We start from the raw sequence: 21,961 nt of genomic DNA on the forward strand, positions 1-21,961 counted from the left end.
TGGCAATCTACAAACACTTTATTAGCAGAAGGAATAAGTGCAGCATAGGAGAAAGAGGGGCTCCTCCTTCCCCTCAAGGGCATCACTGCCCCTTCCCAAGGGGCGGGCCAGCAGGGAACAAGAGGACCCCAGGCTTGCAAGCACGCTGGAATCAGACAAAAGTGATCCGTGTCCGGGAAGCATTGACCTGCCAGACATTGAGCTCCTCGTATTCATCCAGAGCCACCTGGAACTGGGCGGGTGTAAAGCCGCGAGATATGCAGCGCTGCTCTGCCTCAGAGAACCGGACGCTTCGGCCCCCTGAGACCAGTTCACGGATGGTGGCAAATACCACATCTGCTGGTCTCTGAGCCCTGAAGGAAATGAGTAGGTGTGTAAGGTCAGGGGACAAACAGGAATGCTCGACATCAACAGAGAACAATGATGGTCAGTGTTAGAATTGAGGCCAGCCTCAGACACATGGACACAAAAGCCAAAGTGACTCAGCTTTGTCCTTCACTAAACCACTCACCTAGCTGTCTGCCCCTTGTCTCCCAGAAGAGAATCCTTTGACATCTCCATTAGCCTGATGGCTTCATTCACATCTTCCTTCTCCACCACGTCCACCATTCGCAGACGCGCCTAAGGGGAAGGTAGGGGACAGATGGGAACGGGAGGAGGGCAGTGGAACAAGGTCAGGGAACACCCTTGTTCTGGCTTTAAGGCTGGGCAGCCCATGGGTCGCCTACTCACAAAACAGGAGAGGAGCCCCCCACCCCCCCCAGCATCCGCAGTGTTGGGCCGGCACTGTCAGACCGAGACAAGTGCAATGCCCAGGGCAGCGTCCAGCAATTGCCCAAGTCTCCGCCTCTCAACACTGGCCAGTCCCGGAGTTCAGCTGTCCTGTGAGGGAGACCAGACCCTTTTGAACTCCACTGGGCTCCCCAGCATGACAGATGGAGCTTGGGGAGCTCAGCCAAGACAACTGGCAGAGAGAACGTGTCCTGGGGGCTCGGGAAGTGCTAGCTCAGCAGTAGGTCGGTTAATCACACTACCTGCACGAACAGCACTTTGGAGCCCCCAGGACTGAGGTCCAAGACGGGAGGACAGAAAGGAAGGTCTGTAGCACAGGATCTAGGACATGGAGTGAAACAGATCCCAACCACCCGCTCAGTGAAGGTTAACAAGTGGGGAAAAGGCCTTTCCCTCCACGGACGCTGTGCGTGCCCTGCTGGAGCAGCAAGTACCCACAGTGCGGTAGCACGGAGAGGACCACTATCTGCACTGTCAGCACTTTAGCCCCAGCAGGGCTGGAGCGGGAGGGACTCGGCGATGAGAGCATGGTAAGGAGCTGCCACTTTAAGGGTCAAAACAGATGGTCCTCCAGCAGTTTGGGCACTTACCAGAGCAGTGGAAAGGCGCAGGATAGCCAGCAGGGTCCGAGCGGAAGTGTAGGTGGCATCCTTACTAGCCCAAGCCTCTCGCCTCATCTCCACATACGCTGCTGTGATGTAGTCAGCCAGAGACTCTGGCACTGTGGGCTGCTTCTCGCGGCACATGGCTATGTAACGCCTGTGGGGGAAGGTTCATGGGGAAGCAGAAGAGGGAGATGGGGAAGGGAGTGAATATGAGCCCATGTTGTTTTCTGCACCAGGGCTCCCCATTTAACACGGTCCCCTCCAGGAACTTTAAGTGGAAAAAAACAAATTAGTGGGTATTTGCTTGGCTTCAATATCACTGATGGATTTCACCAAACATATAGCCCCCAAGGACCCTCCCAAGTTATTTCCTTTTTTTTGGGGGGGGGGGGGAATGGCCTTTGTAAGGGTAAGACAAATCCATCTGTCAGTAATAGATGATCCAGACCCCTCCTCTGAGCGCATGACACGGCAAAACAGATATATTTAAAGAGAATAGTTTACAGAATATTTAAAAGGGAGTAAAAACCTGAGGGAACACTGGAGGCTCGTGGAAAAATAGCGATAGAGGCCGAGTATCCAGAATGCCTGGGAGCAGGTGTTTTAGACTTCAGATTTTGGAGTATTTGCACATACATAATGGGATAGCTTGGGGATAGGACTCCAGTCTAAACATGGAATTCACCTGTATTTCATATACAACCGACACATATAACCTGAACACAATTTTATTAAAAATATTTTTGTGGGCCAGGCACAGTGGCTCATACCTGTAATCCCAGCACTTTGGGAGGCAGAGGCGGGCAGATCACTAGGTCAGGAGATTAAGACCATCCTGGCCAACATGGTGAAACCGCTCTCTACTAAAACACAAAAAATTAGCTGGGCGTGATGGCGTGCACCTGTAATCCCAGCTATTCAGGAGGCTGAGGCAGGGGAATCGCTTGAACCTGGGAGGGAGAGGTTGCAGTGAGCTGAGATTACGCCACTACACTCCAGCCTGGCGACAGAACAAGACTTTGTCTCAAAAAAAAAAAAAAAAAAAAATTGTGTAGGAAAGTTTCCCATGTCCCTATTGTATAAAGTGTGGAATTTTCCACTTAAAAGCTGATCTCAGGCTTTGGTCATGTCCGAAGCGGGAAGTGGTGGTGTGAAAAACACACGCTAAGATTAAGCACTTTTTCAGGAGGCTCGCATGGCCCACTCAACGTTTGCCCGTCTGCACCCAGCTCTCCTACCTCATGAGCTTCATGTCCAGAGGTTCGAACTGGGAGGGGGGCTGCCGGCTGTGCTGGTGCACATAGGTGATGTGCTGGGCCAACCTGGATAGAGGGGAGGCCAGGAGGAACATCCTTTTTAGGGCTACACACCCATGTCCTCTTAGGTGTCCCTCCCTTGACTCTGCCACTTCCTTACAGTATAGGAGGGACACGCTTTCCTGAAAATCCTCATCAGCATTTCAGCCCCAACCCACCATTTCCCCGAGAACCGTGGACCAGCCCCTGATGCAAGGGGGAGGCTCTGGGGTTTCCAGGAGCACAGTATTTGTTTTGATTCACCTCCCCTCCTCCCTATAGATCATTACAGGGGACCTCTCTTTGGGTGTTGAGCTCCATTCACCGTAGGTCATTGTCTCGGTCAGGCCGGTCCTGAATCAGCCAGAGGAGGTCAAACCGGGAGAGCAGCGCGGCAGGCAGCTGTATGTTCTGCTCCAGGCTGCGGCGGGGGTTGTAGCGCCCATAGGCAGGGTTGGCGGCAGCCAGGATGGAGCAGCGGGCATTGAGTGTAGTAAGGATGCCGGCCTTGGCAATGGAGATGGTCTGCTGCTCCATGACCTCGTGGATGGCTGTGCGGTCGGCCTCGGCCATTTTGTCAAACTCATCAATGCAGCACACGCCCTGGTCAGCCAGCACCAGAGCCCCACCCTCTAAAGTCAGTTCTCCACTCACGGAGTCTCTCAGCACAGCTGCCGTAAGCCCCACTCCCGAGGAGCCCCGGCCTGTTGTGTACTGGCCTGGAAGAAAAGAAATAAGGAACCATAAGAGAGAAAGAACAAGAAGGGGAACAAACAAAGGACAATAAATGGGCCAGGGAAGCAAGGCCTGTGCTGGGATCATTCCACTGCCTCCCCCAGGCCTTCTTGAGACGCCCGAGGATCTGTGGGGGGCTGGCAACGTTCCCCTTCCCCTCCCACCGGTTCTCTTCAGAGCACAACTGTGGCTCACTGACACCCTGGCTCCTGGGCTCAAGCCATCCTCCAGCCTCAGCCTCCCAAGTAGCTGAGACTATAGGCACTCACTACCACACCCAACTAATTTTTAAAACTTTTTAGTAGAGGCCAGGCGCAGTGGCTCACACCTGTAATCCCAGCACTTTGGTAGAGGCCAAGGCAGGCAGATCATGAGGTCAGGAGTTCGAGACCAGCCTGCCCAACATAGTAAAGCCCCATCTCTACTAAAAGTACAAAAATTAGCCAAGTGTGGTGGCACGTGTCTGTAGTCCCAGCTACTCAGGAGGCTGAGAAGGGAGAATCGCTTGAACCTGAGAGGCAGAGGTTGCAGTGAGCCGAAACCACGCCATTGCACTCCAGCCTGGGTGACTGAGACTCCGTCTCAAAAAAAGGAAACAAACAAACAAAAATACCCAAACAAACAAACTTTTTAGTAGACCAGCCTGGTCTCAAACGATCCTTCCGCCTCAGCCTCTCAGAGCATTGGGGTTACAAGTGTGAGCCACCATGCACCCCCATTTTTTGAATAAACACTGTGGCCCTATCTGTCACTATGTTCACCTCTCCCAAGGCCCAACTACTTACTGCGGGGGGCCAGCCGATCAATGTACGACAGGAGTTGAGACTTGGCCACACCAGGATCCCCCATCAGACAGATGTTGATGTTGCCTGGAGGAAGGGAAGGCAGCCCTGGAATGACTCTTCTCCCAATACTTAGACAACAACAGAGCAATTTTGAGTTCTGCCTCCCTCTAACACCCAGCATTACTTCTAAGCCCTCCCTGTGTCCATGAACGCAAGATGTCCACTCTTATACTCTGACCTACAGAGACACTTGTCATCCTTTTTCCCTCCTAAATGACTTCATCCCCCCGAGCCTCTCCCTTTTTCCTTCTTACCCCGGATCTTCATGCCTCGAGGAGACTGGTCCACACCCCCCACTAGCAGAAGCAGCAGTGCCTTCTTCACATCTTCGTGCCCATATATTTCTGGGGCGATTGAAGCTGCCAGCTTTTCGTAGAAATCCTCTTCTGTAGAGAAGTTAAGGTTGTATTTTTTGGGGGAAAAGGGGGCTAGGATGTAAATGGAATTTCCTCTATCTCCCCTGCCCCTCACCTGCAATCTGCCTCAGCTCCTCCCTGCTGAGCTCTCCAGCCCCAGACTCATCATCCTCACTCTTGTTCATCTTCACAATCCGATGGGCTTCCAGGTAGGTTTCTGAGAGTAAACCCTTGGGCAGGAAAATGCCAGGATACAGATGCAATCCCTTCAACTTGCCCATCACTGGATTCCCTAACGATTTCTTGACAAATCCCTGGGTTCTGTTTGGGGTTTTGCTGCCCACTTTTCTCTGTGCGAGTAGAATGAGTAGGTGAGGGAAAAGGGGACGATCCTCATGTCAAACTCTTCCTTACCTGTACCACCTGTCGGAACCCAGTGCGCAGGATTGGCAAGAAGATACCAGTGACGCTGACGTGGTCTCCAGGCTGGGCAATTCTCGTGTTCTCTCCTTCTACCAGCACCGTGATACTACGAGGGATGTTTCCCACGGGCACTTGATCACTCTAGGGGAGAGAAAGGCACATAAGGCCAGGAGAAATGGACGAGGACCCAACCTTCCCTCCCTAGGCATCCCACTCAAAGGCTCCCAGGCTGCCTAGTCACAGACAAGCCCACAGGAGGGCTACTGAGTTTCCCCTTCCCAAGGCTCTCAGAAATTCTAGTTCCACTTCCCTCCTGCACTTCCCTCTTTCGTTCTTCTTTTTTCCTGCCACTCCACAAGTGACTACAGGATTCAAGTGGACTCTCAATCCACCTGCCCAGGGCCACGTACCCCAAACTCACATGTTCTTGCATCTTCATCTCCTGGAATTTGATGAATTTGGAGCCCCGTGTCTGCAGATACAGCCGCCCTCCTGAGCGGTTGGTTTGGCACTCCTGGCTTGGGCACATGATCAGAGGCATGAAAGTTGGAGACTGGATCTAGGATGTGAGAACAGAAGCACCAAAAGGAAGTCAGAAGCAAAAGAGCCCCATTGGGTCGGTCGGTTCCTTGAATCACATTTTCTCTTCATGGCAGACATCTTGGAAGTGTCAAGAACCCTTTGAACTTAACTCTGGGTCAACAACAAACACCCAAGAAATAGGTAGAAAGACCATGACATACCCAACAATGAAAGGCAAACACACAGACAACTTTTACAAGCAAAGAAAATGATAGGCATCACAGGATCAAATTAATCTCTACAAAACGACTAATGGGTAAGGGCTTTCCTGCTCCTTGCTCCACACGTACCGGCTGGTAGGTCTCTGCCCCACACTGGTCACAAGTGTAAGTGGCCACCACCATCTTGGGTTTGACTTCAGAGACACGAGTGACAATTCCACGCACAGTCACCAATTTCCCCACAGAGTCAGCCCGCACTTCCCGGATCACACGAGGCTTGTTGCTACTTGGGCCTTGAAAATACAGCTCACTAAGGGGAGAAAACAGTCACAAACAAGATCCTGGAGAACCAATCCCTACATACTTCCCAACAGAGACCACTCACAATCTGCGCATGAGTTCAGCAGGGTACTGGTTCTGGGGGCTTCGGGCTGTTCCAGGGTCCCGACTCCGCTGCTCCATCATCAGCCGATGCTCAATGTAAACGTCCAGGACATCTTTATTTACCACCTAAAGGAGAACAAAATAAACAAATAAATAAATAAACGAGCAACAGGATGGGGAAAGGAGAGCGCAGAGAACACGAGACTGAAGTGCCCCTTCTTTCTGCCTGCTCAGAAAACATCAGTATCTGAGCAGCCTCTCTACAGAAGCTTAAATGCCTTTCCCTTTGTTTGCCATTGTTCTCTAGCCACTCACTTCCCTCTCCTTGTACTGAGGCAGCAGCTCTTGTACGGAATCGGCAAAGAGCTTTGCGTAGCGCCTGGCATTCTCACAAATTGAGTCCACCAACTCGGGGTCATCCTCGGCTACGTCGTCCAGGTCCACATACAGAGCCACTTGTTCCCGATGAGCCAGCCGAACCTCAGGTGAGGAAGAGACAGAAACACCTCAAAGCCACATTCACCTTGTGCACCAGTGTTCATATGTGAAGATACATTACTGAGAACTCAGCACAGGCTCTGGGTATCCACAGGGGAGAACACAGCACCACTTAGAGAGATACTTGCTTCTCAGCCCCCAAACCCTCTAATTATTACCTCTTTAATAAAACCAGCCAAGCTACTTCTTATGGCTCCTTATGCACCCCACTTCCCCATTCCCTTTACCCAATCTTATACTTACCAACTGGTTCCCATACTTGAACTGCTTCTTCCCAAGTTCATCATCCTGGTAGAACTCTTGTAAGAACTTCTTAACCTTTTCTGTAACGTGAAATGTAAAATCATAAAACATAAACTTTAAGACACATCACTGCCCATCCCTCTGATAGAAATCTAAGATACCTATTTTCGCTTAAAACACAGCCTATGAACTAATAATATGAACATTTAAATAAACTACCGAATTCTCCCCAAAGTGGGCATAACTCTTTTGCACAGTCTGTTTTAACCAGCGAAGAATAAAGAGCCCGGGGCAGTGCACAGGGCGATCCAACATCTATTCCCCAGGGGAATTCCTGTCCCTACTTTAGTTTAAAATCCTAGCGCCGTTCCCCATTGGCCTCCCACACTCCGGCCTCAAGGTTCTCAGCTTTCTTTCCACCCCCATGATCCCCTGCCTTCTTTGGGTCCCCCGAGCCCCTTATCTCACCGAGACCTCCGCCACCAGGCAGGTCCCGCACCCCACCACCGCTCCCGCCAGCGCTTCCGCTCTTAGTAAACAAAGAAGCACATGGGCCCGGATTCCAGCCGCTTCACAGCCCGGGATTCCTCCGCCCGAGGCGGGAGCCAGTTCAGCCATTGGCCAGCACGCCCAGGGCCACTGCGATCCCAGCCCACTGCCGCCTTTCCCGGGCCCGAGCGAAGCTCCCGGATCCCAGGCACGCCCCCCCGGGTCGCAGCTCTCTCCGAGGCCGCCACGCGGAAGGACACTGTTTACACGACACTCCCTCCACCCGCGTCGCGCCACTTCCGCCCGGCTCCACTTCCGCTCGGAGGGCGGCCTCAAACGGCCAATCCCGGCACGCAGCGGCCCCGGCTTGCCCGCCCCCGGGGCCTCCGCGCGCCTCGGGGAGGCGGCGGGAACCTGGGAATATCCAAAAGCGCGGAGGGAAGCGGGTCCGGGGTCCAGAGCCCTTAAAGAGTCTCCTGAGGTCCTCGGCGCGACTCTTCCCTGTGCAGCCCCCAGCCGGGTAGCGCCCCCCAAGCCCCCCAACCCCACGACTCTATAACACCTTTCCCAAGTGGGATTACTACCTTTTCTTCAACGTCGATGCCCCTCGCGCGCCTTCCAGGTCCCGTGGGCCTTAGCCAGGCCGCAACCCGACCCTGCCTCTGGCGTCGCGCGCCCCAGAACCCGCTGACCCCGGTCCTCGAAAACCCCAGCTCACATCAACAGGTGTTCCCCGGGAGGCTCCCCGCGCAGGACGCCCTCCCAGGCTTGTAGACCCGTACCTTTCTCTAGCGCGTAGTCCTTCAGTGCCATCGCTGCCGAGGCCCGTGCGGCAGCTCTTGGCGGGCTCAGAGGTCTTGCTTCTGGGGAAGCTGAGAACGTCCGGGCGGTGGACTGTGGCCGGCCAACCGAAATTGGCGCGAAACGTCGCCCCCCACGTGACCAGCGCCACTGCGTGCGGGCCAATCGGAAAAGCCGGCCCTTTCTCCCTCCCGCTAGCCGCAAGCCAATCGCCGGGCGGGCCTCGAATGAGTGACGGGGAGGCGGTGCGGGAGTCGGAAGGGAATCTCCGGGCGGGGTGGGGCGGGCGCCGGGTTTCCCGCGGTCCAAGCTGGCGCGGGCGGAGGAGAATCGCTCTTAAAGGGCCAGCGCACGCGCGTTCTTTTGTTCCGGGGCCTCAGGGCGGGGCAGGCCCAACTTTCGCCGTCTTCTTGTCTGCTCTCCAGGACGGCCATGATTTCCCAGTTCTTCATTCTGTCCTCCAAGGGGGACCCGCTCATCTACAAAGACTGTATCCTAGACCCTCGGGGCTGGGAAGGGGCGGAGGGACCGGGCGGGAGGGGCGCCCAGGGCCAGCCCGTGTCGCAGGATCCTTCACTGAGTCCTTCCACCCGCCAGTCCGCGGGGACAGTGGCGGCCGGGATGTGGCCGAGCTCTTCTACCGGAAGCTGACGGGACTGCCAGGAGACGAGTCCCCGGTTGTCATGGTAACCACTGGCGGGAGGCGGGTGAGGAGCTGGGCCCGGGCGGGCCGGGTGGGCGCCGTCTCCCTCCCAGGACTGGTTCCATGGTAGCTTCCACTTGGGGGTTGTATTTCTCCAAGTAAAACTAACAAGAGGCCCGGCGCGGTGGCTCACGCCTGTAATCCCAGCACTTTGGGAGGCCGAGGAGGGCGGATCACCTGAGGTCAGGAGTTCGAAACCATTCTGACCAACATGCTGAAACTCCGCATCTACTAAAAATACGAAAAAAAAATTAGCTGGGCGTGGTGCGGGCGCCTGTAATCCCATCTACTCGGGAAGCTGAGGCAGGAGAATCGCTTGAACCGAGGAGGCAGAGGTTGCAGTGAGCCGAGATCCGGACACCGCACCCAGCCTGGGTGACAGAGCGAGACTCCGTCTCGGGGTAATGGGGGTGGGGGAAAAAAAAAAACGTCCATTGGGCGCCAGCAACACACCAGGCCCAGCTCCCTGCGTGACTCCATTATCAGCAACTTGGGGTAGTTACTATAATTAACCCCGTTTCCACATGGGAAGCTGGGCTCAGGGATCTGTCATGTATCTCCCAAACTAGTAAGAGGCATCGGGATCCCAGCTCAGGTCTCCTGGGTTCTGATTACTCCACCTCCCTTTTCCTAACCCCTCTTCTCCCTGCCTGTGTTTCAGCATCATGATGGCCGTCATTTCATTCACATCAGACACAGCAGCCTGTATTTGGTGGTCACAACTTCAGAAAACGTTTCTCCCTTCAGCCTCCTAGAACTGCTCTCCAGGTGAGGAGGGTTGGGCTGGGCACCTGCTAGCTGGCAGGGTTCTCAGAGGAGGAGGAAATACACGCTCCAAGTGTTTCCTCAGGTTGGCCACTCTTCTGGGCGATTACTGTGGCTCCCTGGGCGAGGGGACCATCTCCCGCAATGTGGCTCTGGTCTACGAACTCCTGGATGAAGTGCTGGTGAGAATCAATGATCCCCTTCTGTGGCCCCCACCTAATTCCCCTGGAGATACATCTGCTCTTCTACTGTGGGATGCTGTGGTTAGGCCAAGTCTATTTTTTTTTTCCTTTTAGAGACGGTCTTGCTCTGTTGCCCAGGCTGGAGTGCAGTGGTGCAATTATAGCTCACTGCAGCCTGGAACTCCTGGGCTCAAGCTATTCTCCTGCCTCAGCCTCCTCCCCTGTGTCCAGCTCATTGTTTATTTTTTGTAGAGACGGGAGTCTCGCTCTGTTGCCCAGGCTGGTCTTGAACTCGTGGTCTCAAACCATTCTCCTATGTCTCGGCCTTCCAAAGACCTGGGAGTACAAGAGTGTGCCACCATGCCTGGCCCCACTCCCCCTTTTTACCCCTTCCCTCCACTGACCACTCGGACTGTCCTTCCTTTACCACTAGGACTATGGCTATGTACAGACCACATCCACAGAGATGCTGAGGAATTTCATCCAGACGGAAGCTGTGGTCAGCAAGCCCTTCAGCCTCTTTGACCTCAGCAGCGTTGGCTTGGTCAGCAGAGGGAAAGAGGAGGGTGAGGAAGGAGAAGAGGGGTTGGCTGGGGTTGTCAGACCTGATGATTGATTGCTTTGGATGCTTTACAGTTTGGGGCTGAGACACAACAGAGCAAAGTGGCTCCCAGCAGTGCAGCCAGCCGCCCTGTCCTGTCCAGTCGCTCTGACCAGGTGAGGGAGGAATCCATGGGGTCAGACCCTCTGGTTTTGCTCTGGGACCCCAGAGTCCAAGATCTTACGTTGGGGCGCAGTGGTTCATGCCTGTAATCCCAGCACTTTAGGAGGCCGAGGTGGGCGGATCTCCTGATGCCAGGAGTTCGAGAGCAGCCTGGCCAACATGGTAAAATCCAAAAATGCAAAAAAAAAAGAAAAAGGAAAAGATCGGCCAGGCGCGGTGGCTCAAGCCTGTAATCTCAGCACTTTGGGAGGCCGAGACAGGCGGATCACAAGGTCAGGAGATCGAGACCATCCTGGCTAACACGGTGAAACCCCATCTCTACTAAAAAATACAAAAAGCTAGCCGGGCGAGGTGGCGGGCGCCTGTAGTCCTAGCTACTCAGGAGGCTGAGGCAGGAGAATGGCGTAAACCCGGGAGGCGGAACTTGCAGTGAGCTGAGATCGGGCCACTGCACTCCAGCCCGGGCGACAGAGCGAGACTCCATCTCAAAAAAAAAAAAGATCTTGACACCTCTCCCACCTCCCCTAGATGTGGGTATCCCTTCCATCACCCATGTCCCCACCCTAGAGCTGTAGCTTTGACTGTCCTGTCCTTTCTCCCTGTCTGTCCATTTCAGAACATAGGCTATTCTGCTTCCAACCATCCAAACCCTCTCTCTTTCTTAGAGCCAAAAGAATGAAGTTTTTTTGGATGTGGTCGAGAGATTGTCTGTACTGATAGCATCTAATGTAAGTCTGAGCTCCCAAACCTGGAGCTGAGGACAAATGGGACTTGAGAAACATGGTGGGGTGGTTAAGACTCCCAGCAATGGCCACACAGTGGCTCATGCTTGTAATCCCAGTGCTTTGGGAGGCCGAGGTAGAAGAATTATTTGGGGCCAGGAGTTTGAAACCAGCCTGGGCAACATAGCCAGACCCCGTCTCTACAAAAAATACAAATAAACAAGTTACCCAGGCATGGTGGTGTACACCTGCTGTCCCAGCTACTTGGGAGGCTGAGGCAGGAGGATCATTTCAGCCTAGGAGGTTGAGGCTGCAGTGAGCCGAGATTGAGCCACTGCACTCTAGTCTGGGTGACAGAGCAAGACCCTATCTCTTTAAAAAAAAAAAAAAAAAAAAAAAGGCGGGGCACGGTGGCTCCTACCTGTAATCCCAGCACTTTGGGAGGCCGAGGTGGGTGGATCACTTAAGGTTAGGAGTTTGAGACCAGCCTGTCCAACACGGTGAAACTCTATCTCTACTAAAAATATAAAAATTAGCCATGCATGGTGGCAGACATCTGTAATCCCAGCTACTTGTGAGGCTGAGGCAGGAGACTCTCTTGACCCTGGGAGGTGGAGCTTGCAGTGAGCCGAGATCACGCTGCTGCCAGCCTGGGCGACAGAGCGAGACTGTCTAAAAAAAAAAAAAAAAAAAAAAAAAAAGACTCTAACCTTGATTCCCCTGCCTCTCAGGGCTCCCTGCTGAAGGTGGATGTGCAGGGAGAGATTCGGCTCAAGAGTTTCCTTCCCAGCGGCTCTGGTGAGGCCTCTGCAGGCGGGACCCAGGGTTGGGGTTAGGGCAGGTTCCTTGGTGTGTTAAACCGTGGAGTTTGCTGAGCTCCCCTGATGTTCTCTCCTCCAACAGAGATGCGCATTGGCTTGACGGAAGAGTTTTGTGTGGGAAAGTCAGAGCTAAGAGGTGAGGAAAAAGTGGGTCTTTCTCCCCTTGGAGTAGGTCATTGCTGGAGAGTTCATGGAGGGAAGTCAGAGATGGAGCCTCCCCACTTCTTGCTCCTCTCCCAAAACATGGGTCAGGAGTGAAGTCTCTCCCTCTCTTTCCAGGTTATGGGCCAGGAATCCGGGTCGATGAAGTCTCGTTTCACAGCTCTGTGAATCTGGATGAGTTTGAGTCTCATCGAATCCTCCGCTTGCAACCACCTCAGGGCGAGGTCAGGGTTGGGGTGGCCTCATAAATTCCATCCACCATGGGGAAGGGGGGCAGTGGGGGCATGAGACCAAACTAACCTTGTTGCTCTCTGGTCTCTCAGCTGACTGTGATGCGGTACCAACTCTCCGATGACCTCCCGTCACCGCTCCCCTTCCGACTCTTCCCCTCTGTGCAGTGGGACCGAGGCTCAGGCCGGTGAGACCATTTCCTGGGTTCTAGAACTACCTTGGAACCCAAGCCGAGACCTGTATGTTCCCAAGACTCACTGCAGAGTGGGGGTGGTGGTAGTGGTGATGGAGTGCAAATTGGAAAAAGGCTTGGGCTGGGCGTGGTGGCTCACACCTGTAATCCTAGCACTTTGGGAGGCTGAGATGGGAGGATCACTTGAGCCCAGGAGTTCCAGACCAGCCTGGGCAACATAGCGAGACCCTGTCACTCTGGAAAAAAAAAAAAAGGAAAAAGGTTTGGCTAATGGAGTTGGGCTGGACTTCAGCCCTTTTCTCTCTTGGGGGTACAGCCCATACCCACACAGCCCCGCATGGAGGCCCCTGGTGAGGAATGGTGAGATGCCAGTAAGAGATGGCCTGAGTCATGGTATTTTACCCTCTCATCCAGGCTCCAGGTTTATCTGAAGTTGCGATGCGACCTGCCCTCGAAGAGGTAAGAGTGAGGCCGGCGCCTGGCCGAGTTCAGCTCTGTGGGACAGGAGACAGGGCCAGGGCACCTGCTACTTCTCCCTTCAGATGCAGCTGCCAGCCTCAGAATCCAGTTAAGGTAGAGGCTGTAGCATTTGGGAAGGTGGGGGACACCTGTGCTGAAATCCTGTTGTGACATTGAAGAGGAACAGGACAAGGGACCGTGCCTTCCTGGGGCTGACTTTGTTCCTGTCTCCTCTGTAGCCAAGCCCTCAATGTCAGGCTGCACCTTCCCCTGCCTCGAGGGGTGGTCAGGTGAGTGTGTGCACCCACCACAGGGAGATTCCTGGGGAGAGAGTGAGCTCAGCACGACAGGCCTGCCCCAAGAAGGCGCCAAGCCCAGCACCTTCCCTTTCCAAACTCCAGCCTGTCTCAGGAGCTGAGCAGCCCAGAGCAGAAGGCCGAGCTGGCGGAGGGAGCCCTTCGCTGGGACCTGCCTCGGGTGCAAGGAGGCTCTCAACTCTCGGGCCTTTTCCAGGTATTCGCTGTGGACCCCCGGCCCCTCTCCTCCCACCATCACTTAACAGCCCCCCTACACTCCCGAAGCAGTGCTGCCTGGTCCCCCCAGCGTGGTCAGCTTCCTGCCCTCTTTCCTCCCCCTGCCTCTGCCCCTCACAGATGGACGTCCCAGGGCCCCCAGGACCTCCCAGCCATGGGCTCTCCACCTCGGCCCCTCCTCTGGGTCTGGGCCCGGCCAGTCTCTCCTTTGAACTTCCCCGGCACACGTGCTCCGGCCTCCAGGTTCGATTCCTCAGGCTGGCCTTCAGGCCGTGCGGCAATGCCAACCCCCACAAGTGGGTGCGACACCTAAGCCACAGCGATGCCTACGTCATTCGGATCTGAGGCTCCCCAAACGAGGACACGGCAGCCAAGGCGGCAGTTTGTCCCACGGAAGGACAGTCTTTTTCTTTTCCAGCCTCCTGGTCTTGGGACTCTCAATCTGGGCAGGAAGAGTCCTCAGTCCCGAGAGACCAGGATGGGGCAATGGGCCCAGCCTCTCTGTGGTATCTGATGCAGGAAGGACTGCAGTGGATCGGAACTTACAAACCAAACTTTTATTCTGAGGAACTGACTGTACAATATCTAAAAAGAAAGTGACATGAAAGGAAGCAATCTACAACTTCCTTCCGCTTAGTATGCATGCACGTGTGTACATGTCTGCATGTGTGGGAATCTGGGGGCTGGCAGGTGGAGCATCACGAAGCAGGCTGAGGGGAGCCAGAGTTGGGGGGCTGGGAGCCATTCGCTTTTGGAGTCCCTGGAGCTGGAGGGGGACTGTCCCCAGCTTCCTGCTTCCCCCCGCAGAGGGCACTGCTGCTGAGTGGAGAGGGGGATGATGCCGGTGGAGGAACTGGAGAAGGATGGGAAACGGGGCCTCCTTTGCCCTCCCCTGTTGGGGGAAGTGAGACCACAATATACTTCTGGACACTCCCGGGACCAGAAGGAGCAGTGCTGGGGGGTGCGGTGGTGGCGGTGGAGACCAGCTTGACGATGGGCTGCACACTGGGGACGGTGGTGGTGACGGGCGAGGTGGTGGTGGAACCTGAGCCAGGGGCCGAGGTGCTGAGGGACAGGACCTGGATAGAAAGGAAAAGCGGGTCCGCTTGCCCTGTGCCCTCCCTGCCCCTCAGAGGCCTGGCGGGGACACTTCACTTGCTCCCTGCCTGAACAAGTTATTCCTGTAGTTGACCCCATAGACAGCTGTGGCTGGAGACCTTGCTCATGCAGGGCAGCTACGGCCCTGCAGAACCGTGGTGGGTGCCTCTTTCAGCTCCTGACTTTGGGCCCAGAGGGGACTGTGCTCTACTCCTGGGCCTCCCTAGGGTGCTGTGAGGCAACCTGGGCCCTCCGGATGCTCCCTGTCCCACACAGCTCTGCATACCTGCTGGGTGGATGGGGCGCTGGAGGACGACGACATTACAATAAACTTGGTTGGAGGAGGGGAAGGCTGTGGTGGGGCAGCTGCTCGCGCAGACACCAGTGTCTGGACAGGAAGTGCGATGGAGCCAGGAACCTTCAGCAAGCCAGGGGTGCGAGGGCCAGGCTGAGGGGCCTGCGAGAGGGTCAGCGTGGGCCGGGGCTGTGGGGAGAAGAGGAAAGGGGATGTGGCAGCATCTACTAAGAAGAGTCTGAAGGGAGAGGCCTGGGCTCCCCTTGCTCTTAGTGGCTCTCACTGGGGCTGGGCATCCTCACTCAGGGCCTGGTTGCCCTGAGACGGCTGACTTGGGGCCCGCGTGGCTGTGTGAATGCCCGTCCCACACTGGGGTCCTCCTCCACCTCCTATTCCTCCTCCCCACCCGGCCACGGACCTGCGTGATGGTCAGAGTGGTCCTGTTGACCTGCTGAGCCTGCAGAGCAGCCTGGGCCCGAGCCTTGACCACATGGGAGCAGAGGAGGGGCCCAAGGGACCCGAATTCTGCCCGGTAGGCATCCTGATTGTCAGGCGGTGGGCGCAGCTTTGCCAGAACAGGGGCACAGTGTTTCTGCAGACAAAAAAAAGCCAGGTAGAGGGAGGGCTGGTGACACTCTGAGAAGAGCCTTGGGGATGCAATAAAAAAGGACATTCCTTATCATCTCAGTGACCCTGATGGAGGCCAAACCATGCTGAGCTGTTAGTGTGTGTACAGAACACTGTGGGCTTGCTCAAAACAAAAGATGGGCACGGGGCCAGGTGCGGCATCTCACGCCTGTATCCCAGCACTTGGGAAGCTGAGGCAGGCAGATCACTTGCGGTCAAGAGTGTGAGACTAGCCTGGCCCAAATGGAGAAACCTTGTCTCCACTAAAAATACAAAAACTAGCCAGGCATGGTGGCACGCCCCTATAGTCCTAGCTACCAGGGAGGCTGAGGTACTAGAATGCTTGAACCCAGGTGGTGGAGGTTGAAGTGAGCAGAGGTTGCATCACTGCACTCCAGCTTGGGTGACGGAGTAAGACTCAGAAAAAAAAAAAAAAGAATGGCTGGGCGTGGTAGTTCATGCCTGTAATTCCAGCACTTTGGGAGGCTGAGGCTGGCAGACCACCTGAAGTCAGGAGTTCGAGACCAGCCTGGCCAACATGGTGAAACCCTGTCTCTACTAAAAATACAAAAAATTAGCCAGGCATGGTGGCACATGCCTGTGGTGCCAGCTACTCGGGAGGCTGAGGCACAAGAATCGCTTGAACCTGAGAGGCAGAGGTTGCAGTGAGCCTGAGATCATGCCACTGCACTCCAGCCTGGGTTACAGGGTGAGACTCCCATCTCAAAAAAGAGAGAGAAAAAAAAAATGAAAACATGGGCACTAACATGTGAATGAACTTGCTAAATACTGTGGCAGGACAGTTAATCAAGAGGGCATTTGCTTTGTACAGAGACCACACAGTAACACAGAAGCACTGGGGAAGGATGGTCCAAATGCCAAAGGCTGAGCATGTGAGCCCTTCTTTCTTTTTGGAGGAGTGGTGGTCTCCCTCTGTAACCCAGGCTGGAGTGCAGTGGCACAATGATAGCTCACTGCAGCCTTGAACTTCTGGGTTCAAGCAGTCTTCCCACCTTGGCCTCCCTAGCAGCTGGGACCACAGGCACATGTCACCACTCCCAGCTGTTTGTTTTTCGTAGGCGGGGTCTCGCTACATTGCCCAGGCTGGCCTCCTAGGCTCCCAGAGTGCTGGGATTACAGGCGTGAGCCACCACGCCCAGCCAGCCCCCTTATTTTTTACTCAGCTTGAGTCTCAGTCTTTCATCTGTAAAATAGTATCAGACTTTGCAGTATGTTCTGAAAACAGGAGGCAAAGATGGGAGTAGGTGAATAAAATACGCCATATGCTTGCTAAACGCCGGCTGTCTCTCGGGGGGTCGGGGGCGCAGGTGCAGGGACAGGGGCTTCGGTTACCAGCAGAAGGCTCTGCACATGGTCTGCTCCAATCCGGTCAATGTTGCTCAACACAGGGCCGTCCAGCACACTGCGGATCCGCTCCCCTTCCTGCTGTAGCCGGGGCAGAATCAGAGTCTTGATAACCTGTTGGAAGGGAAAGGAAGAAACCAAAGCCGGAGGGTCACCAGGGTCTCCCAGGTGGGGGCACAGTGCCCTCTATAACCTCATGACTGCGTCCCCTCCCCCATTTCTTCCTCCCAGAGGCCTAACATCGTGTCCCAGCTCAGCCAAGCCTGCGATGGAGCCATAACGAGTCGTCCAGGGCGTCTTCTCGTCCACCCAGCTCTGTAAGGGGAAGGAAATAAACTAAGATGAAGGGGTCTGAAAGGATGATTGATAGGGACCCACGTCTTTCATAGACACTTTCCTTGTAAATCATTAAGACATGACAGTGAGGCCAGGCGCGGTGGCTCACGCCTGTAATCCCAGCACTTTGGGAAGCTGAGGCAGGCAGATCACCTGAGGTCAGGAGTTCGAGACCAGCCTAGTTAACATGGTAAAACCCTGTCTCTACTAAAAACACAAAAATTAGCCAGTTGTGGCCAGGCACAGTGGCTCACACCTGTAATCCTGGCACTTTGGGAGGCCGAGGCAGGCAGATCACCTGAGGTCGGGAGTTCTAGACCAGCCTGACCAACATGGAGAAACCCCGTCTCTACTAAAAATACAAAATTAGCTGGGTGTGGTGGCACATGCCTGTAATCCCAGCTACTCAGGAGGCTGAGGCAAGAGAATCGTTGGAACCCAGGAGGCGGAGGTTGCAGTGGGCCGAGATCGCATCATTGCACTCCAGCCTGGACAACAAGAGCAAAACTCCGTCTCAAAAAATAAATAAATAAATAAATTAGCCAATTATGGCTGCAGGCACCTGTAATCCCAAGTACTCAGGAGGCTGAGGCAGGAGAATTGCTTGAACCCAGGAGGCAGAGGGTGCAGTGAGCAGAGATCGCACCACTGCACTCCAGCCTGGGCAAGAGTGAGACTCCATCTCAAAAAAAAAAAAAAAAAGGCATTACAGACAAGCCTCAAGGCCCTTAGAGCCCCACAAGTTCCAGTCCCTCTTCCCTCTGCCCTTGTTTCCAGTGTCACTTCCCCCAACCAGAGGTGGCCAGTGATGAAACCAATGGTGCTCAAGTTTCCCTGGCTCACCTTGGTGAAGGTCTTGGTGATTCGGGACTGGATGTTGTTAGTGGTTGTGCTAAAATGCTTGCAGATCTGGGCCACCAGGCGGGCAGCAAAGTCTCGAAGTGCCCAGTGATTGTCCACATCTGGTCGCAGGCACAGCTGTCTGCTCACGATGCAGGTCATCACAGCCGGAATCAGCTCATGGACCTAAGGGAGAAAGGGCGGGGCAGCTGATTCTGGTTTTGTTTGTTTGAAACAAAGTCTCACTCTGTCACCCAGGCTGGTGTGCAGGGGCACAATCATGGCTCACTGCAGCCTCAATCATCCAGGCTCAAGCAATCCTCCCATCTCAGCTTCCCAGGTAGCTGGGACCACAGGTATGCACCACCATGCCTGGCTAATTTTGTTTTTGTTATCTTTTTTTGTAGAGACAGTAGTCCTACTACTATCCTCAGGTTGTCCTCAAACTGCTGAGCTCAAGCGATCCTCCCATCTCGGCCTCCCAAAGTTGCTGGGATTTCAAGTGTGAGCCACCGCTGACCACTGACTTCCTGTTGGTGGCAGCAGGGTCCCTGGTCCCTGGAAGGGAAGGTGGGCAGGACCACTCACGTATTTTTCTAGATAGAGCGTGGGGTTGTCCATCAGCGCCTTCACCATACGCATCAGGTAGATGAGTAGGGCCAGGTTGTTCTGAACCACATTCACACGGACCTGCGGGAGGGAGGAGTGCTGGGCATGGGGCAGGGAGACCCTCACAGGAGCTTCCGCTGCCGTCCCTGCACAGTGGAACCTCATGCTCTCACCCCCTCCGAGATGAAGGTACTGAACCGTGGCAGCATCTGATACAGCCCGGGGTCCGTGGCAATGCTTTGCAGGGCTTCCTGTGGGAGGAGGGAAGCCAGTCAGGTGGGGGTAGGATGTGGGGAGCAATTCATAGGACCCCCAGGAGGAGGAGTCTCAGGGCCAGGGCAGGCTGGTGGGGCCCTCACCGCCCTCTTGGCCTCGCAGGAGCCCACACAGGCCTCGGTGATCTCCTTGTAGTAGAGCTGTTGCTCCACAGACAACTCATGGATGCTCCGGGGCTTCAGTCGCAAGGGGGCCCCCTCCAGCAAGGGCGGTGCCTTCTTCTCTTTCCCTGTGTGATTGGATAGGTGGGTCTGACAAAGAAAGCTCCAGAAGAAACCTCAGTAACAGAAGAACCTTAACCCTCCACTTCCCCTGAGACTCAGGAGACCCAGCTTCTTCTTAGGCTTCCCCATCCTTTCTGGGGCTCTCTGGCCCTGACCTCAGCCACTTCACCAATGGCCACATGGAGGCTTGGCATGGTGGCTCACACCTGTAATCCCAGCACTTTGGGAGGCCAAGGCAGGCGGATCACATGAGGGTGAGTTTGAGACCAACCTGGCCTACATAGCAAAACCCTATCTCTACTAAAAAAAACTACAAAAATTAGCTGGGTGTGGTGGTGGGCACCTGTAATCCCAGCTACTCAGGAGGCTGAGGCTGCAGTGAGCTGAGATTGTGCCACTACACTCTGGCCTGGGTGACAGAGTGAAACTCTGTCTCAAAAACAAAAAAAGGATACAAAACAAATGGCCACGTGGCTTTGGGCAAGAGTCCAGAGAGGCCTGGCCTAGGAGGACTGACCTTTGCCGTCAGCTGCGGTGGCCCCTTGACCTTTGCCCTTCAGGGGTCCGTCTTCCTCTTGGCCTGGCTTGGCTGACTTCAGGGGTTCTGTGGCTTCGGCCTTCTGTTGCTCTTTGGGAGCTGGTGGGAAAGCAGGCACAGTGGGAGGCGTGACGAGAGTAGCAGGAAAAGTAAAGGGAGGAGGCTGGATGCGGTGGCTCACGCCTGTAATCCCAGCACTTTGGGAGGCCAGGGCGGGTGGATCACCTCAGGTCAGAAGTTCGAGACCAGCCTGGCCAACATGGTGAAACCTCATCTCTACTAAAATTACAAAAAATTAGCTGGGCGTGGTGGTGTGTGCCTGTAGCTCTAGCTACTCAGGAGGCTGAAGCACAACAATCGCGTGAACCCAGGAGGCAGAGGTTGCAGTGAGCCGAGATTGTGCCACTGCAGTCCAGCACTCCTGCACTCCAGCACAGGCAACAGAGTGAGACTCCATCAAAAAAAAAAGGTGGAAGGAGGGGGAAAGGGACCCAGAGATCCAGAGGGTGGGGCATGGAGGTTACCTGGGGGTGGGTTCTCGGGGATAGCTGGCTGGCAGCCCTCGATGCTCAGCCAATGAGCTGCAAGGAAGGCAGGTGTCAAGGTGAATTGCCGCGCATGGACACTGGGGAGTTGTTCCATGCATGTTTCCACTCCTGCTCCCCTTGCAACTCACCAGGGATCTCACGCTGAGCTTTTCTTCTATTGTGAGGCTACTCACACCCACACGCATCTGTCCTCTTTTCCCTCCTCCCTGCCACCCTGCTCTCCCCTCCCCCAACCTTTGAGGCAGACGTCCAGGGGCACCCGGGGCAGAGGGGTATTGATGATGTCGCTCAGATCAACCTCCTTCTCCTCGTAGAAGTAAAGCTCCCGGCCCCCACCAGAGGCGAAGCGGAAAGGAATGAACTCCTGGGCGTGGAAGCCATAGAGTGGCTGTGGCAGGAGAGAGGGGCACATGTGAGAAAGGAGCCGGAGGAGACCTGGCTGAAGGATGGCGCCTCACCCCAACCCCATCGCCCTGTCCCCATCACCCGCCCCCTGCCTGTCTCCCCAAATCACCTCGACATTCTTTAGCTTCAAGGCATAGTCAATGTCACTGGTGGTGAGCTTCTGCCGCTTCCCCATGTGCATGAACTTCAAGGCATCCTGGGGTGGGTGACAGAATAGACATCAGCCCAAAATCCTAAGGACGGGGCCCCGGGCGACATCCTGGACCCAACGTGGAGCTGGACAGAAGGGCTGGGTCACCTGTGCAATCTCTTTGATGCGGTAGCTGACCTCATCCGTCAGCAGCTGGCAGGTCTCCTCCTGAATCTGGGCGATGCCCATGGATTCAGCCACCACCTTCATGGACTCCGAGGGCAGCACGGTGTTGCTAAGCTTCAGCTTCTTCTCCTCAGCCATTCTGGAGTCCCTCTTCTCCCTGGAAGGATGAAGCCCCCGGTGGAGAGACGGAGACCCTGGCAGAGGAATGGGGCAGGCAGAAGAAAAAGAAATGTGAGGCCAGGGGCGGTGGCTCAAGCCTGTAATCCCAGCACTCTGGGAGGCCAAGACGGGCGGATCACGAGGTCAGGAGATCAAGACCATCCGGCTAACATGGTGAAACCCCGTCTCTACTAAAAATAATAAAAAATTAGCCAAGTGTGGTGGCGGGCACCTGTAGTCCCAGATCCGGCCACTGCACTCCAGCCTGGGTGAGAGCGAGACTCCGTCTCAAAAAAAAAAAAAAAGAAATGTGAGACACGGGGACGGGGCCAATAAAGGGAGGACAGTGGGGAGAGGGGAGGAACTCGGGGTGTCTTCTGTCCATCCCCACATGAGTTAGCCCTGAGGTGTAACAGAGAAAGATAGAAATCTGGGCTGGTGACAGGTGCCGTGGCTCACACCTGTAATCCCACCAGCACTTTGGGAAGCCAAGGCGGGCGGATCACTTGAGGTCAGGAATTCAAGACCAGCCTGGCCAACATGGAGAAACCCCATCACCACTAAAAATACAAAAATTAGCAGGGCGTGGTAGTGCACACCTGTAATCCTAGCTACTAGAGA

The 21,961-nt window shown here is 55.0% G+C and overlaps 3 protein-coding genes and 3 non-coding genes across 41 annotated transcripts in view; 1 reads left to right on the top strand and 5 right to left on the bottom strand.

Annotated features, from left to right (window-relative positions):
* On the bottom strand, positions 1-8,926 carry MCM7 (minichromosome maintenance complex component 7). 5 transcript variants are annotated; one of them, XM_015134423.3, is made up of 15 exons: positions 8,191-8,926; positions 6,920-6,999; positions 6,494-6,658; positions 6,180-6,304; positions 5,924-6,104; positions 5,473-5,610; positions 5,043-5,192; positions 4,744-4,858; positions 4,527-4,658; positions 4,213-4,296; positions 3,018-3,411; positions 2,636-2,719; positions 1,383-1,551; positions 512-621; positions 1-353 (listed from the first exon to the last, which is right to left on the bottom strand). In XM_015134423.3, exons 1-15 carry the CDS (start codon positions 8,219-8,221, stop codon positions 152-154), a joined length of 2,160 nt encoding a protein of 719 aa, XP_014989909.1. In that variant the 5' UTR covers positions 8,222-8,926; the 3' UTR covers positions 1-151. The 5 variants fall into 5 exon arrangements, with proteins under 5 accessions (XP_014989909.1, XP_014989911.1, XP_077852420.1 ...); XM_015134425.3 differs by having other exon boundaries at positions 7,388-8,823; XM_077996294.1 differs by having other exon boundaries at positions 8,127-8,324.
* On the bottom strand, positions 779-862 carry MIR25 (microRNA mir-25). Its single transcript, NR_032095.1, has one exon. It is a non-coding gene; the product is annotated as a microRNA mir-25 (primary transcript).
* Positions 984-1,063, bottom strand: MIR93 (microRNA mir-93). Its single transcript, NR_032094.1, has one exon. It is a non-coding gene; the product is annotated as a microRNA mir-93 (primary transcript).
* MIR106B (microRNA mir-106b) lies at positions 1,207-1,288 on the bottom strand. The gene has a single exon (NR_032093.1). It is a non-coding gene; the product is annotated as a microRNA mir-106b (primary transcript).
* On the top strand, positions 8,604-14,347 carry AP4M1 (adaptor related protein complex 4 subunit mu 1). Of its 16 annotated transcripts, none has more exons than XM_015134427.3 (15): positions 8,604-8,699; positions 8,807-8,916; positions 9,574-9,680; positions 9,763-9,859; positions 10,293-10,403; positions 10,496-10,576; positions 11,249-11,311; positions 12,037-12,103; positions 12,209-12,262; positions 12,406-12,512; positions 12,612-12,706; positions 13,127-13,171; positions 13,411-13,461; positions 13,573-13,684; positions 13,825-14,347. In XM_015134427.3, exons 1-15 carry the CDS (start codon positions 8,642-8,644, stop codon positions 14,047-14,049), a joined length of 1,383 nt encoding a protein of 460 aa, XP_014989913.1. In that variant the 5' UTR covers positions 8,604-8,641; the 3' UTR covers positions 14,050-14,347. The 16 variants fall into 16 exon arrangements, with proteins under 16 accessions (XP_014989913.1, XP_077852424.1, XP_001101970.1 ...); XM_077996298.1 differs by having other exon boundaries at positions 13,948-14,347; XM_001101970.5 differs by having other exon boundaries at positions 8,807-8,895.
* TAF6 (TATA-box binding protein associated factor 6) overlaps positions 14,242-21,961 on the bottom strand; it is a 19,769-nt gene continuing 12,049 nt past the window's right edge. For 8 of the 17 annotated variants that reach the window (XM_077996279.1, XM_077996277.1, XM_077996288.1 and 5 more), the window contains 14 exons: positions 21,164-21,375; positions 20,975-21,061; positions 20,695-20,848; positions 20,437-20,493; positions 19,892-20,011; positions 19,234-19,379; positions 19,048-19,125; positions 18,854-18,955; positions 18,269-18,451; positions 17,330-17,404; positions 17,078-17,203; positions 15,516-15,689; positions 15,089-15,286; positions 14,242-14,783 (listed from right to left, as the gene is read on the bottom strand). In XM_077996279.1, the coding sequence (XP_077852405.1) occupies positions 14,403-14,783; positions 15,089-15,286; positions 15,516-15,689; positions 17,078-17,203; positions 17,330-17,404; positions 18,269-18,451; positions 18,854-18,955; positions 19,048-19,125; positions 19,234-19,379; positions 19,892-20,011; positions 20,437-20,493; positions 20,695-20,848; positions 20,975-21,061; positions 21,164-21,319 (2,037 nt within the window). In that variant the 5' untranslated portion in view covers positions 21,320-21,375 and the 3' untranslated portion in view covers positions 14,242-14,402. Of the gene's footprint in view, positions 14,784-15,088; positions 15,287-15,515; positions 15,723-17,020; positions 17,204-17,329; positions 17,405-18,268; positions 18,452-18,853; positions 18,956-19,047; positions 19,126-19,233; positions 19,380-19,891; positions 20,012-20,436; positions 20,494-20,694; positions 20,849-20,974; positions 21,062-21,163; positions 21,432-21,659; positions 21,713-21,961 lie in introns of those variants that run through there. The other 9 variants (XM_077996280.1, XM_077996291.1, XM_077996290.1 and 6 more) reach the window with 6 other exon arrangements.

This window comes from Macaca mulatta, chromosome 3 (assembly GCF_049350105.2).
Source record: "Macaca mulatta isolate MMU2019108-1 chromosome 3, T2T-MMU8v2.0, whole genome shotgun sequence".
NCBI classification, from domain to species: Eukaryota; Metazoa; Chordata; class Mammalia; order Primates; family Cercopithecidae; genus Macaca; species Macaca mulatta.